The sequence below is a fragment of the Lolium rigidum genome, chromosome 1 (genome assembly GCF_022539505.1).
Source record: "Lolium rigidum isolate FL_2022 chromosome 1, APGP_CSIRO_Lrig_0.1, whole genome shotgun sequence".
Classification (NCBI taxonomy): Eukaryota; Viridiplantae; Streptophyta; class Magnoliopsida; order Poales; family Poaceae; genus Lolium; species Lolium rigidum.
The window spans coordinates 294,143,222-294,159,083 of record NC_061508.1 but is presented as its reverse complement, the minus strand read 5'-3'; the positions used below and the strand labels follow the sequence as shown (position 1 = coordinate 294,159,083).

At 44.2% G+C, this 15,862-nt stretch overlaps 2 protein-coding genes across 6 annotated transcripts; both read right to left on the bottom strand.

The window, feature by feature from the left end:
- Nucleotides 1-4,216: 4,216 nt before the first annotated feature.
- Nucleotides 4,217-7,123, bottom strand: LOC124696351 (protein RDM1-like). Of its 3 annotated transcripts, none has more exons than XM_047229092.1 (3): nucleotides 7,009-7,123; nucleotides 6,776-6,925; nucleotides 4,217-4,869 (listed from the first exon to the last, which is right to left on the bottom strand). In XM_047229092.1, exons 2-3 carry the CDS (start codon nucleotides 6,921-6,923, stop codon nucleotides 4,475-4,477), a joined length of 543 nt encoding a protein of 180 aa, XP_047085048.1. In that variant the 5' UTR covers nucleotides 6,924-6,925; nucleotides 7,009-7,123; the 3' UTR covers nucleotides 4,217-4,474. The 3 variants fall into 3 exon arrangements, with proteins under 3 accessions (XP_047085048.1, XP_047085056.1, XP_047085062.1); XM_047229100.1 differs by having other exon boundaries at nucleotides 4,217-4,866; XM_047229106.1 differs by lacking the exon at nucleotides 4,217-4,869 and adding an exon at nucleotides 5,032-5,544.
- Nucleotides 7,124-10,628: 3,505 nt separating this feature from the next.
- LOC124696334 (tryptophan synthase beta chain 2-like) lies at nucleotides 10,629-14,129 on the bottom strand. 3 transcript variants are annotated; one of them, XR_007000676.1, is made up of 7 exons: nucleotides 13,891-14,129; nucleotides 12,363-12,687; nucleotides 12,035-12,251; nucleotides 11,377-11,914; nucleotides 11,185-11,283; nucleotides 10,730-11,038; nucleotides 10,629-10,698 (listed from the first exon to the last, which is right to left on the bottom strand). XR_007000676.1 is itself a non-coding variant. In XM_047229069.1 (6 exons), the coding sequence occupies exons 1-6, from the start codon at nucleotides 13,928-13,930 to the stop codon at nucleotides 10,788-10,790; spliced, it is 1,470 nt and encodes a 489-aa protein (XP_047085025.1). In that variant the 5' UTR covers nucleotides 13,931-14,128; the 3' UTR covers nucleotides 10,629-10,787. The 3 variants fall into 3 exon arrangements, 2 of the variants coding, with proteins under 2 accessions (XP_047085025.1, XP_047085037.1); XM_047229069.1 differs by having other exon boundaries at nucleotides 10,629-11,038; nucleotides 13,891-14,128; XM_047229081.1 differs by having other exon boundaries at nucleotides 10,629-11,038; nucleotides 12,363-12,684; nucleotides 13,891-13,963.
- Nucleotides 14,130-15,862: the final 1,733 nt, after the last annotated feature.

The following is a 15,862-nucleotide window of genomic DNA, read 5'->3' as shown; positions in this document are numbered from 1 at the left end:
GCGCCTGACACAACGCAGCAGCGACCGCAGCACCGGCGCCCTGACACGCCGCAGTCAGCGCCGGCACAACGGACATCGCGACTAGACAGGACATGAGCTCTTGCCGTCTTGCGCCTTTGTGCCAATCATAGGTGGTCTGCGACGCTAACTGTTTGGGCATGTACAATAGTCCAAATCAGCTGTCTGTAAAAGCAGCCACATAGGAAAACTGTACAACGTGGAAGAGTGAAAGAGATGAGAGAGAAGACATCCGTCTGTAGAAATACAGACGGGCGAGTCCCGCACAAATCGCTCGTTATGGACGGCCTATTACCCGTTGTATGGAGGTCGTCGTTCATCGTGGGCGAGAAACTCTCCTGCCCGCGTTTTCTTTCCCGCATGTACTAGTCCACTGCAGCGCACAAGGATTAAATCTTCAACTGCTTATCCAGATTTTAGGGTACTTACCGATGGCCACAATAGACAGCCTGTTGTAGACTGCGTCTGTATAATTTTTTGCTGGTGACGTGGAGGCAGGTTGCAGACAGTGTGCGTCTGAACCAATGCACATGCCCTTAAAAGGGCGACCCCTACAGTCGTGCTCCTCTGCCGGTGCCCAGCACAAATCGGAAGTTCATGGGAGAAATTTGTCTCCTCTGACATAGGGCCCACGATACACGATCTGAAACCAAAAAACGGTTGAAAAACAAAACGATTGGCATACCAGCCCCGCTCGCCAAATCGCCGCACTTCCGCTCGCCGATCGCCGTCGAAGCAGTTTCCGGAGCTGTGGACAGACAACGGGAGGCCGCCCTGCACCAGCGCTCGCCGATCGCCGTCCAAACAGTTCTCCTAGCCATCGACACACGCCGGGTGCCGTCCAACAAGACATTGGCCACAGCCTCAACGGGAGGCCGCCCTGCACGTCCCTTGAACGCGCGGGTGGCGCTCCCGTCGGCATCCGCGCACGCGCCGCAACACTCTGGCGCCGCCATAGCACCCACGCTCGCCCTGGACGTCACGTCAATGCACAGACGACAAGCTCCAGCCACATCCAGCTTCACACTCTTCAGGTTCAACTACTTCATGTGAGCTGCTGCAACGACCGTATAAATTCATGCCCTTAATTTCTTAAACAAAATCATGATTCACTAAGATTTTGTTTAAGACAAATACCTGTTGTGAAAGTTTTAGAAACAATAAGCTGTTGACTCGACCATCGGTTCTACATAATTAACAATTGTTAGTATTACGCTATTAGCTGCATCAGTTTCTTGCTGATCCCAGCCATCAAGATACAAACTGAACATGTCAGGTTTGCAGAGAATAAAAAGATTTGAGCCGATGTCAAGTAAATCATGTCAAATCTGATGAAACTGTATTCCTTGGCTGAAACACAAAATGTGTTAGAGGTACACGATCAATTTAGATTCATGCAATAGCCAACTACTGTCTAATGATGTTTCATGACCTAAGTAGTCCCAATGAAGAAAAAGAAATCTGCTCCATGCTCTCTAAATATTGTTGGTAAAAATCAAGTAAACAAATAAAATCCTAATGCCAGGAAACAATGAACTACGCACAACTGAGCATGACCACACTTTAGTAAAGCGTCGCATCTACACAGCAAATCATCTAGGGATAAAAAATATATAGAAGCGGATACCTTTTTTGGACAGCAAAAGGATGCTCTGCTAATATATTTGTATCAATGGTGAAAGCTGGTAAACATAACGTGTGTTATGCTACTGGGCTTAACACACAGTTCTCGTGCGGACTGAAATACAGCTACAATTGCAGGAGACTGAAACCACAAATCCATATGTCATCTTCCAAACACACTCCATTTCAGAATATAGCCAAAGGGCAAAGCCAAGGTAGTAAACAACAAACGCAACAGCTATGCATATATTATGGACTCAGATACTAACTGTTTCTTAATTTACACAAATGATTATATAATCTAGCTGCAAGGTAGTATGGTTTTATAATATTGATTGTGACAAAACATATATTACTGTAACATACCTGGTATGCAGCCTCCAGGGCTGGTGCGGCTAGATTTTTTGATTGGGAAGACCCACATAAAGCACCTTGAATTTTTTGGTACAAAATAATAAAACTTAAATGACCAGAAACTGTGTATAATCATCTACTCTAGAAGACTACAGTATGCATACCAGTTACAAAATATCAATATGGAAGTCAGCTGCTATATCTATTCGAGAAATATATCCACTCAGTAATGAAAAACCAGTTTCCAGCAAACAATCAACTATGAAGCATCACTTCAAGGAAGGTAATCGCAGCGGGAGGACAAACATGTGAAAGCAGCTACCTTTGTTTGTGATACCAAATGATGCTCTGCTAAGATTGGTGGCTCAATGGTGAAAGCGGGTCAACAAAACACCCTTTGCCATGCTGTTGTGCTTCACATCGAGTTCTATAAATTGACATGCAGCTACAAATGTAGGAGAGTAAAACCAGAAATCCAAATGTCATCTTCCAAGCGCACTCCATTTCAGGATATAACCAACGGCCAAATCCAAGGTAGTAAACAACAACCCCAACAGTGAGAAAAATATTATGGGATCAGATACTAAAGTTTGTTGTACATGTAGATCCAAAAGAAGTCAAGAGGCAGAGGGAGAGAGAAAGGTATGCAAAAAATAAAGATGAGATTTCAAAGCACCGACGACAATTGAGGGAGCTTCAAAAAACACCAACAGGCCTTGCAAATATCGAAAACAAGTTCTGTGATATGCAGGAGATTAGACAATATGGAGTCACACAGATACAAAGTGAAGGTCATGTGTTCTATACTTGCAACATATAGAACACATGTGTTACATATAAATACACATATATCAAATACTGATTTTGTAGCTGCAATGTATTTGCAGACTTGTAGGTATGGCTCCAGATGAACATGATGCATCTCCAATCTCTTTGGTCGGTTGTGACGATGAGGCTGAATGGATGCATAGAAATGATGCATATCACATGCAGGGAACTGCACGAGGAATGAGACCTATTCTTATAAGCCAAAGAAATGCCCCCACGGCAGGATCACTCTCCCAAACATCAGGTTAGCTAATATGTGACATCATGTATTCTTAATGAACAAGAAATATATGTTCCATGTATTCTGTACTAATGTTTGCAGTTTTCAGGTGTTGATGATATTGTAGGCTGCAGTAATGTTACAGTCGATCAACCTGGAGCATCTGGGTCTCGACATGGTATGACCGTCCCGGTTAACGTTCTTACAACCAAATGTAATTACCAGGGTCGTCAAGGTAAAAAAAACAATAGACTGGTCACGATTGTTCACAGATGAAAATAAGGCGGAGTATTTACAGAGACGGCGTATAGCACGCCAACAAAAGAAAGATGCAGCAAGGAGTAGTGTCGACATGTCTCACATGTCAGCTGCTTCACTGCCAGTTACACCACGAACCCCATTCAGCAACATAACCAACACACAAACAAATGGTAAGCGAGCCTTAATTGAGATGTCTCATTGTAAATGTGAAATATTGCTTACTTGTGCTAGTTCTGTTTCACATTTTTCTACTTTATTATTAGGTGCTGGCGAGATCCAATTTACATGTTGCAGCATGACCAGGGATCTTCAAACGCCATGCAGCAAGTCATCTATGAAACATGTGTCCACATCTGCAGAATTTCATGGACAACACAGTTTTCTAGAGAAAAGTGCATATTCTGATAAGAAACGGCAACATGGCAGGGAAATCGACTCGCTCATGTCTGATGAACAGAGGCAAGTTCATGGAAAGTATGTTTGTTTGTGTTGTCTGTAGATAGATACATCTCTTGAGAGAAGTCTCATGAGATATTTGAGCAAACCAAACATAAAATATTAGAAGCGGGCCAACAGTTAAGCATATAATGTCCCAAATCAAATGTACACCAATGCCTTGGTGCATTGATGCAAAAAAAAAAAAAAAAAAAGTTCCACCCCACATCTGATTTCATTCCGTCTTGGTGCCTACTCTGATCGGAAGAAAGTATGCATTGATGCTTCTGTACATCTTTGAACTATAAGCTATGTGTGATAATTAATTTCTTCTGTTTTTTTTAACTTTGTGATTTTTTAAGTACATTTATAATATTTGTAGTGTACTTGGGTTGCCAGTTGAGCCTTTCAAGACAGCAATGACAGAGCATACAAGAACAATGAGAAGAAGAAAAAAACACTTCGTTACAACACACAGATCGCAACACCTCAGGATCACAAACAAGAATAGTCTATAGAGACATGGGAGCCAAAGATGTATATGGGAGCACAAACGAGAAGATAGAAATGGGAATTGACGATGAATGCCAACACTGCTCTGGTACAACGTTGAGCACAAGTCACCTTCGCCAGCATCATGTCAACAAAGGCACCAATAGTGATGATGCAATGTAACAACACGGACACATCCACTGCACTCACACACAAACTTTACTACACTTGTTCTAGACAATGTCAAGTATCAAAGCCAGAGTAGACCCCACTTCCCCTCAGAAGCCGCTTCTCCTCCTCGACATAGTTCTTTCCCCTGCTGGCCTGTCCACGGTCTCTCTTCTTCTTCTCCTTCTGCGAGAATGAAGCCTCCTTCTCTTTCTCTGTCTGCCTTGGCTGGGGGTTTCGCACACCGATAAGCTTCTCTCCTTCAGTAACTGCAGCCCTTGTGCGTTCCCGCTCTTCATAAGACTCAGTTAGAACTTCCTTCTCATTGCGATCTTTCCCAGTTGACCAAGTCCAGTTAGGCTCGACCTTTGGAGGAGCAACTGTCAGTACAGATGGACCGCCACGATACCCATGCCGGCTCAAAGCACTGAAATCCACACCACCAGGTTTCTTCTTCTTTGACATGGCTGCTGTTCAGAGAGCTAAATCAGTGCTATAATCATGATTTTTGTGTCACGACTCAAAAGTGAGTCGCCAAGGCTGTGACTCAGTGTATAATCGACCAAAGTCGCTGTATACCATGATTTTCGAAAAATGACTCAGCGACTATACAGCGACTCAAAAACCATGGCTATAATAAATCCTGAGAATAAAATATCGTACTTTTCACAACAGGTTCATATTACTTCACCAACAACCAAATTGTGCGCGATTACAGCAGTAAAACACAAAATAGACAGCATAAGATAGTCCAACTTGCAATGTAGGCTACTCCAACTTTAGGGTGGGAAACACTGGATCTATGTGAGCATGATACGTGGGGTCTGATGCCCAGAGCTTCCCTAAGTGGTGGCTAGAGGTGGTCATCCTATGGACTTCTTCAGTGGCCCAAATGAGAGCTTCAGCTTTCCTAGGGTGGATGATAACATCCAGAGGCTGGTGCTCATTATCGCTCCCAAACCTCTGTTGATCCCACTCTCTCAAGAGGATGTTGGTAAGGTAATGCAAGGGCTGCTTGTACAACTGCTTCATCGATCTTCCAAGTCCCAGCCATGATGTGGATGGGATCAGGGAACCACAGTGCTCAGGAACTGGGATGTGCTTCATGTACTCTTGATACATTTCAGCCTTCCTGATCAGTGCACCTGCAGTATCCCATTATAGTAAGACTACAGATATGCAACTCTGTGCAGAAAAAAGTACATGATCTTACAACTACAGGGGCTAATCAATGCAATACTCTACTGTCCATGGCTGGTGGGGTGCAGACTCTAGCTCAGGGTCTCAAATAGTGCTTGGGGAGGCGAACTTGTTAACTATTTCCGCTGACACTAGTTCCTGTCTTATTCTATTGGTATCTACAGAAGGTATAGCCCCCAACTCAGCGATGCCTTGGAGTGAACAGGAAAAAATGCTGAAGTTATTTTACCCTCGTGAACATTACGAAATTAATGATTTGCATAACTAAACGAATTGAAGTTTGGATTTTTTTATATAAGTGTGTTCTTATCTGTACAGATTTATCATTAAAAGAAACCAAACAAAAATTGTGGAAATTAGCAGGCTAATCAGATATTGCTCTTTTTGCAGGAAAAACAAAAGGTCAAATAACAATAATCAGATATTGGTTTTTGCCAGTAAACAAGCTAAACCGGTAACCAACCGAGAATGGGTTAATTTGAGAATGTATTCCTCATTTAGTAACCGTAACAACTAAAAAAAAAGTGTATCTGGCTTATCAAGTCTCAAGTATTAAAAAAAATACTCATGGTCAAGATTATTATAAGGACAAATGGGCAATGTCTCCAAAAAACTTGTGATCATCTGGGATAAGAATTAGATCAAAAATTATTTATATATTGCAAAATGTTAAGAATTAATTCAATCACACGAAAGCCATATAACTTGTTTGAAGGGTCTGTAGATATGGAGTCAGGCCATATGTTGCAAACGTAGGTTGGTAAGCTGCTTGAGGTTCAATACACAACTCCTTGATTAGCATGAAAATCTAAGCAAGTTTGTTCGGTGGCATGCAGATTACAGAATTATTAACTACCACATCAAATCCTAGCAAGAAGATGGTACCCCAAGTCTCCACAGTATCCATATATGGCTGGGAAAAGTAGTCCTCTTGGACTTTTGGTGACCAAAAACATACTTACTACTCTAAGAAGGTGAAATTAACGAATCCGGCAACTAACACTGTATCTGGACTAAATTACCAAGACCTGCACACCAATCATACAAGGAAATCCGAAGCACGCATCTATAATTAATTAATTAATTCATCTTAGAGCCGTTAGGAAACATCATATCAACTAACGAGCGTGCAAATCGACTCTTCGGAAAACAATCAGTCACCGAAATAGCTCTGACCTTCTGCTGAAGCTGCAGATTTGGAGGAGTTGGGCAGCCGAAAGAAGTTCTCTCCTTTCCCCTTCCCGGCCTCATCGTCGGAATCCGAGCTCAACGAGTCGTCGGAAGAGAGCTCCACCGGCTCCTCTGCCGGCGCGGCCCTCTTCATACCTACCCACGGCCCACAACGGCGTCAGTGTCACTCCGTTCGAAAATCGCAAAGGCAGTAAAAGAGCGAAGCTTTGGGACCTCACCTGGACCGAGGAAAGGAGGAAGACGCCGCCGACGAGAGGACGGACGCGGAGGTGGAGCTCGCGCTCACGGGTCGCCGGCGTCGAGGAGATTCGAGCGGAAACCCTCGAGTCCTCCACCAAGGGATGGCAACGGGGACCGTTTACCCGAAACCCGACGGGGTTTTCCTCTATTAGGGGCCGGGTGTGGTATCTAATTTATCCCCATGGGGTATTAACGGCAAGACATGCTCCCCGATGGGGAAAGCGGGGCGGGGAGCGTTCTAGCAGTCCCCATACCCGAACCCCGCGGAGCCCCGCATGTATCGGTAATATCCACAAATTTAGCTTGTCCTGCTTAATTTCAGCTAAGTATGCATTTACGCACGTCACTAATGCTTGCTTACCTTCTAGTAATCACGTGATTCGGTGGTGTCGTCGTGTGAACTATGTGAGTCAAACATAAGTACTCGTTATGTTTTATGTGGTTCTGTGACTCTGCAGTCTGCACGTATTAAGTTATTTTTGAGCTTGAATTTATGAGATATTTTTATGATTTGTCTACTGTTTGTGATGGGGGTGGGGAACCCGTGGGTCTGCTATACCCGGTGGGTTATGGGGACGGGAAAAAATAGTCCCCAAGGTGGGGAATGGGGATGGGGATGGGAGAATTTCACAAACGCGGGGACGGGGAAGAAAAGACAATCCCCGCGCGGGGGCAGACCCGTTGCCATTCCTACCAAACAGGCAATATACGGAGTACGTTTTTTACTCCGTACATTTTCAGGGGACGGTTTTGTGCCTGGCAGCCTCGGGATGGGCTGTCAGAGGGATTCAAGGCTTGGGCCGGACTAATAGATAAATAACATTGAACGGCCCATTCCGTTAAGCCAGTTATTTCAAAATTTTATTGCGACAAAATGAGGATAGGGCTTGTTTTAATGATAATGTTTCTTGTAATTGGGTTGATGAACCTCATAGTTTTGTTCTTGGTGAACTCCAATGCAACTAGTGTTTCCTAAGTGTTAGGACTTTAGTTTAAGAAATTTGAACTAAAGGCCGATACTTATTATGAATTGAGGGAGTAATAAAAACCATGCAGTAGATTCCCGTTGTTTCCCTAACAAAAATTGGGATTAAACTTTTAGGTGATATCGTAGGATCTACTTACAAGACATGGGAGTGGATCCTCGTCTCTCGTTTGCTATGTGTGTGGATGACTTGTATTATTAGTTTTTTGTGTTGCAGTGTTGACGCTCTAATGATGGTGATGGCGGTGTTATCTTGAATTAAAATCACCCTGCTCCAATCTTTTATCGTTCTGCTATCACTGTCGAGGAGCTTTTAAGTTTTTCTCACATTGATCTTCATGAACAACAACTTTGATCTTGTTGTCAATGGACGCGGCTGATTTGTAGGAATCATTGCTGGCAGCGATATTATCTTCAACAACCCTTTACATCGAGCCTTCACGAGAAAAACGATTGTGCTCGTCTAGCGATACTGGTGCAACTACGTATTAGGGCAGTGTCATGTTGATATGGTTGGCATGATTTGCAATATATATCCTACGTATGCGACAACTGTTGCGGCGATTCATCGTGGTTTTATCCTCTATATGTAATCGTAGGCACTTCAGTTGCTGAATTTGACGGATTTAGCGAGAAATTTGAGGGCAAGGCTCTTCGCTATGATTTTTCCTTTATTAAGGGTTGTTTATGCATTTGTGGGTTTAGAAAGTCCACTTTCATCCCTAACTTTTGAGGAAGTTTACTTTTTATTCTAAAGTTTTTGTTTTGTTGGAAACAAACCGTAAATGATCAACCCAAGAAAAAAATGCTTAAGTGATCAACATATGGCTCACAAAATGGGTAAAGTAGACTGAACAAGAACTGAATATGGATCAACCTATTCCACCGAGTCAAAATCCTAACAAGGATTCTAAATCAACTTCCCACATGAGTGACCGCGCCGCCCCTATGAGTAACCGCACCATACCCACGCCTCGTCTACACCCCCCTATTGTGTAAACTAATGCCAAACTCAATGTGTCGCCATCATGCTCGTCGGACGCAACGAGTCATCTTTGCCATTTATGACTCTTGAAAGAGTTTAATTCATTTTTCTTCTCTCCTCTTGAATAATATTCTTGAGATGGCCAGTTTAACTTGGACTCCATAACTTCAAGTTAGTTTGAAATACATTGAAATGGTTTTTGGAGATGGATGGTTGCACCTAAGACAAGCCACCCACCGTCCACTCACCGATAAGCACTAATGTTTTCAATCTTATTCATGTTTTTTTAGGATAATGTCCATACATGGGCGCATGTTTGATCATTTCTTTCTTCACCCTCCATTTTCTTCACTGCTACCGCTTCTACACATAAATCGAAGCATTGTGGAATATTGGCATTTCGTTAATGGCTTAGTGAAAGGGTTGCCACGGTAATGTAGGCTAGTGCGACATGAAAGTGGATTTGTGGTGGATTCCATACCAGCCATATTGGCACCGTAGTAGGTGTCTGTCCAGATCAACGCTATGTAATGCAGGGTAGGTTGGCAGAGGCATAAATAATTACTATCATGGATTCTCCGTGATGTTCGCAGTTGTCCCATGGAGGGTGTTGGTCAGGTGTGTCCCACTGGCGTGGACCACCACTGCCGAGGTGTTTGCTTGATGATTATTTATCTCATGGTGGACGTCTCCCACATAAGTACTCTCATTACTATTTCCTCTCCCAACTTTTCCCGACAACTCTCACTACTGTAGAGGTGGCTGCCTGCAACTACAAAATGATGCATAATCCTTTTCGATCTGTTGAGCGCGGTGGCAGCTTGGGAGAAGAGGAAGGGGAAAGTTTGGGATGTGTTGGGATATCCTTCTCTTAAACGTAGGCATCGATGATATATGAACAATTTGAAACCTTTAATGAACCTAAACATGTGCAAGAAACCACAACCCATTACGTTTATGCCCTGTTTTTCTTTATCTTTGCATATGAGAGAAGGTAGAAGTTAATCATCCCACCCAGCCATCACCAATAGAAGTGTTGGAAATTCTAGGTTAGCCAGCAGTAGAGAAGAAAGAAAGAAATTCTCAATGTATGAAGAATGTAGTGCTCTCTAGACACGAGCTTCTTGTATCCCACATCTACAACTAGTGGACAATAAATGGGTGGCTTTGGTCCGTTGTTTTTCCACAAACGTAAAGTTTTGCACGTCAAATCTGGTGTCTATATGCTGTTTTTTTCTATTCCAAAGCAGCATGTTTACTTAAGAGGACAAACGTTGCCTAGGTCAACATCTACCCAGCAAGTAAGTATTTTTCTCCATATACGCCGATGCACGTGTTTCTCAACTATTAAAGTTGAAGTGATAAGTTAGCCCACGAAAGGGTATCATGAGATCCTAGCCATCTACAGGGTGCCAAACTTTGGAGAGGAAAAACTAAAGCAAAATAGCCTGACCCACTAATATAAACCGTCTTGGCAAGCTAACTTATAGTTTGGTAAAATTTCTTATATTAGTCAACACTCAACAGTGGGCATACTATATTTTGTTGCAGTTTTCAGAGGGTACTTTTTTTTATATAAGACGGTTCCGAAATTTGAAAGCTAGGATGTTGCCTTCTGGAACCAACTGTGAATGCTACGAAAGGGATAACTCCATTTATTCATCAAATTATTTGGCCGCATACTCATATTCCCCAGCAGATTAACCTGACGTGCCTAGACTCCCAAGCAAGAGTCACATTGTTCATCTTATTGTGTTCCCACGCCATTGTTCTACCTCTATGTAGCATCATACTTTGGGAATGTCGGCCAGAGACTCCCGGAGCTTCTCATCCGAGTGTGCGAGATCAACCATGTCACCTCTCAGATACCGGTCGTAGGCGGCGAGGTCGAAGTGGCCGTGGCCACACATGGCGATGAGGATGACCTTCTCTTCCCCAGTCCTCTTGCACTCTAGCGCTTCCCTGATTGCCGCCGCGATTGCGTGGGTCGGCTCCGGCGCCGGGATGATGCCCTCCGTCCGTGCAAATTGTAAGGCAGCTGCAGTTAATTCATGAACAAGTGTCTAAGTTCAGATGCTACGTCAAGGTAAAGAAATCAGCAGCAAAATTCAGAGACGGCGGTTTCATGCCGTGAAAGAAAAGTTGCAACTGATGAGAACAGCAAAGTGAGATAATTAGCAGCACCTTCGAAGCATTCAGTCTGCTTTATGGACATAGCCTCCATGAAGCCGAGCTCATACACATGGGAGATCAGAGGTGCCATTCCATGGTAGCGAAGCCCACCTGCAGAAAATGGTTTTGCATCAGTAAGAAAGAACATGCCAATTAGTGGAAACAAGCAAGGAGCACATGACAGAAGCCACACTGATAAAACACCTGCATGGATGGGATCCGGGACAAAGCCGTGGCCGAGGGTGTGCATCTTCATCAGCGGCGTCATCCCAGCCGTGTCGCCGTAGTCGTAGGCATAGACACCCTTGGTGAGCGTGGGGCACGCGGCGGGCTCGACGGCCTTGAACTGCGGGTTCATCTTGCCAGCGAGCTTCTCGCGCATGAAGGGGAACGCGAGGCCGCCGAAGTTGGAGCCGCCACCAGTGCAGCCGATGACGACGTCCGGGGTGATGCCAAGTGCCGCCAGCTGCTCCAGGCATTCCTCGCCAATGACGGTCTGATGGAGCAGGACATGGTTCAGCACGCTGCCGAGGCAGTACTTGGTGTCGCCGTTGGTGGCAGCTACCTCCACCGCCTCCGAGATTGCCATTCCGAGGCTGCCCGGGCTGCTCGGGTCTGCCGCTAATAGCTTCCTGCCGGCCTCCGTCACGTCCGACGGCGACGGGTGCACCTTGGCGCCCCATGTTTCCATCATCAGCCTCCTGTACGGCTTCTGGTCGTACGACGCGCGCACCTGCCACACCTGCACACACAGTCACACACAACGTAACAAAATTCAGAAACCTAATCAATCAAGACTAAGAATTTGTGATGGTGCATTGAAGAAAGTTGAACAATCGGAAGGCAAGAAATTCAGGTTCACCTCGCAGTTGAGGCCGAAGAGGGTGCTGGCGAAGGAGAGCGCGCTGCCCCACTGGCCGGCGCCAGTCTCGGTCACCACATTCTTGACCCCGGCCGCGGCATTGTAAAATGCCTGTGGCACGGCCGTATTCGCCTTATGCGATCCCGCCGGACTAGTCCCTTCGTACTTGTAGTAGATCTTCGCCGGTGTGCCGAGCAGCTTCTCCAGCCTCTTTGCCCTGTCGTGCCAAGATCCCAAACAACTTACTCCACACTCACCTGAATTCTAACACCAACAGCGGCCATTTATCACTCAGGCGATCATACAAAGAAGCACATGCTTGTAATACCTGATCAGTGGTGTTGGGCGCCAGAGCTCGTAGACGTCGCGGACCTCTTCGGGTATGTCGATGAAACGCTCCTCGGTGAGCTCCTGCCTGATGAGCTCGTCAGGGAACAGAGGGGCCAGGTCGCTGGGGACCAGCGGCTGGTGCGTCTGTGGGTGCAGCTGTGGCGGCGGCTTCACCGGCAGGTCAGCGACGAGGTTGTACCATTGCTTCGGGATGCTCACATTGCCCAGATTCGAGCCGGCCCTACTGGCAAAGCTCTTTCGACCGGTGACAGCAACTCTGTTTTTTGGTAAGCGAAGGACTGAAGAGGCCTGCTCTGGGACTGCTGTAAGCAATGCAGGTAGAAATGTCTATCAGGGCATCAGCTTCATATTTGCAGCGTCAGAATTCAGAAATACTTGCAACCAATGAGCCTAGTTGTCAATTGTTACAAAAGATTGGATTAGCGGCCTAAATCTGGACTGAATAATATAGATAACTGTCCATCAAATGACATCTGACTTGGACACACAGTCCCAAACAACATAACAAAATTCAGAAACCTAGTCAATAAAGACTAAGAGTTACTGGTACCAATATCCTTGTCAATCTAGGACACTCATCATTCAACTTGGACCAGCATGATGTCGACTTGACATCTAACTAAATATTTTGTGACCTATATCCAGCTCCTCAAACAGCCCCTCTCAACAAAAAAAGTCCCTCATTAATATCGATCCGTTGTGCAGAAGATCTCCTTTTTTTCATCTAAAACGAAGATCACCAGCTTTGTCAAATAATGACATATGTCGACATGAAATCTGACTTATTAGGTTGAGTACCAATATTCTTATCCATCTAGAGACACTCATCAGTCATCATTCAACTTGGACCAACGTGATGTCGACTTGACATCTAACTGAAGATTTTGTGACCTATATCCAGCTCCACAAGCAGCCCCTCATGAGCAGAAGATCTCCTGGTTTTTTCTTGTAAAACGAAGATCACCATTTTTTTGCCAAATAACCACCTTACACACACTCCAGGAACGACGGGCGGGGAGAATTACTCTCTAAGTTTGATAGTCTATCATCACCTATGCTCTGTATGTTGATGCTATATATGGATTCAGTAGTTGCCCAACCAAGTTTTACAAAGTTGTATTGAACCAGCAACATGTCATAATATGGATGGGATGGAGTAGTAAGTTTGATAGTTTTATCATCACCTATGCTCTACCTGTTGATGTCATAATATCAGGATTCAGTAGTCGGCCATCTGAGTTTGGTTACTGACTTACTGTTCGGCTGGTTTGCGTCCTCTCGATCAGAATAACAGCACAACACAACTAGACCCAGATCACACGGCGAGAAAATTTCGCGAGCTCAGGGAAAACAAACCTACGGATCGAACAGGTTTCGGGCGAGGAGAAGAGCAGGGAAGGGAAGGGAAGGTTCTTGCCCACCTATCAAAATCTGATTCTGAATAACCAGGAATAACTACAGCCAGAATCAGAGAGACTGGGTCAAGATTCATTTCTCGGGCGCACCTGGTAGCCGGGGAGGGCGGAGGGCGGTGCAGGCAGCCATTTCTTGTCGTGCTCCGCCGCTTCCGCCGCTGCCGCCGCCGCCAACGCAGTGCCGCCCGTCGCCTCTTGGATCACGCTCTGAACAATACTCTGCTCAGTGAGTATACTGATGAGTATTGATGTAGTGGCACTAGTCAACCCGGCTAGCTGCCAGACGCTGCCGAGTGGAGTCGGACGAGTAGTTTATAAACGTAGCAGGCTGCTCAACCCCTCGTGCTCCAGGGCGCGGCAATTGTTTTTGTGCGCGCCGTACGACGCACGGTGTCTTCCATGCGATCGATTCGTTTGATTCTCTATTATTTACCACGTGACCACTACATGTAAGTGACAATGACAGGTGGTGGTCATGTGGTAAATAATAAAGAATCAAAGTAAAGTGTGGTATATTATAAAATTCCCCGATCGATTCTATCGGTAACGACGCCGTGCCCGCTGCGCTGGGCATTAGGGCATGTACAATGGTAGAGAAGATATGTCTTCTCTTATTCCGCCACATCAGCTATAGAAGGCATTAGATATAAGGTATACAGTGCATTATCTCTTAGAGTCATCTCTAGCAATTAATACGGATAATTAAATTTTGGTAGGAAATTTATTGCTAAGGGAAGACATATGTGATACAATGGAGAAAATAGTCTTCTCTTATTTCCCCTTATTTCCTAAGAGATGATCCCTTAGCTAAGCGAAGGCAACATTCTCTCTCTTCATTCTCTCTCATCCAACTAAGCAAAAATCTAACATGGCATTTCTAAGGGAAGGCTGACGTCACCGCATTGTACGTGCTCTTATTGAATCTATTCGGATTTTGCTATTATCATATTTTTTATCATTTTTTTGAATTTTGATGGGGTGGATATTGACCAACTGCGGATTCGAGTGAAGGTATATGGATTGCAGATTTAAATCGAAACAGAGCGGATTTGGACCGAAAATAAAATAGTTAGATACATGTTCTCATCGGTACATAGACCATCTCCAGTCACGTTCGCAAATGAGATTTGGAGATCACCGGACACTTAACATACCCTATTCGCATGCCACAAGCATCGCTTTGATCCATACATGTCTCAAATATTCCGGCGTGCCCACCCTGCCCCCTGTACATAAGTGCTTTATCAGGAACACCGGACACAACTTTTACACTTAATTTTTCTTTGGGGTCGTATTGGGAACATGGCAAGGAACAGACGCCCCCCTCCACCCAAACGACTAATTCTACATATTTTTACCACATGTCGTTTGGAGGACGACTGAAAATGCTCTTATAATTCTTGCAAACTAAGGCGGATTTAAACTTACAGTTTTCTGGAATTCAATTAATTAATGAAACAAGAAACAATTTACACTAAAACTCAAATATAGATGACATGCCATAAATAAAAACAAAATAGTTGAACCATCAATCCATCAGCGGTAGATACATAGAGCTAGACATGCTAGCTAAATGAATTCGATAACATGATAAGTAATAATCTTGTGAGATTGGCTTTGACTTTTGACTCAACATTGAAATATCTGGTTTTAAAAAAATTGAATAATCCTAATTAAATATTGAGTAATTCATATATGCATGCTATTTTCTATACTATAGACTATACCGTATTTGGAGCACCCCCTGAGAATTGGAAATCCTTATCCACCGAATTTTAAAAAATCGAACATAGATACCTTAAAACTGATCGGAAATTATTGTAATATTTACACACCCCTGCCGTTGCATGACCTCCTGGGCTGTGGGACATCTGACTCACTGAATGTTCTTGTCATCATAGTTTTGAAAATCTGAATCACAGGTGTACTTTCTTTTCTTCCTTTTTAGAATAGAAAGGAGATTTATTATCGGAAATACTTTTGAAAATCATCGTGTTCTTATTGTGGGTTTGTATTATGTCTCACAAATTGATTCAAAACTGTTTGGGGTACAAGGGATATA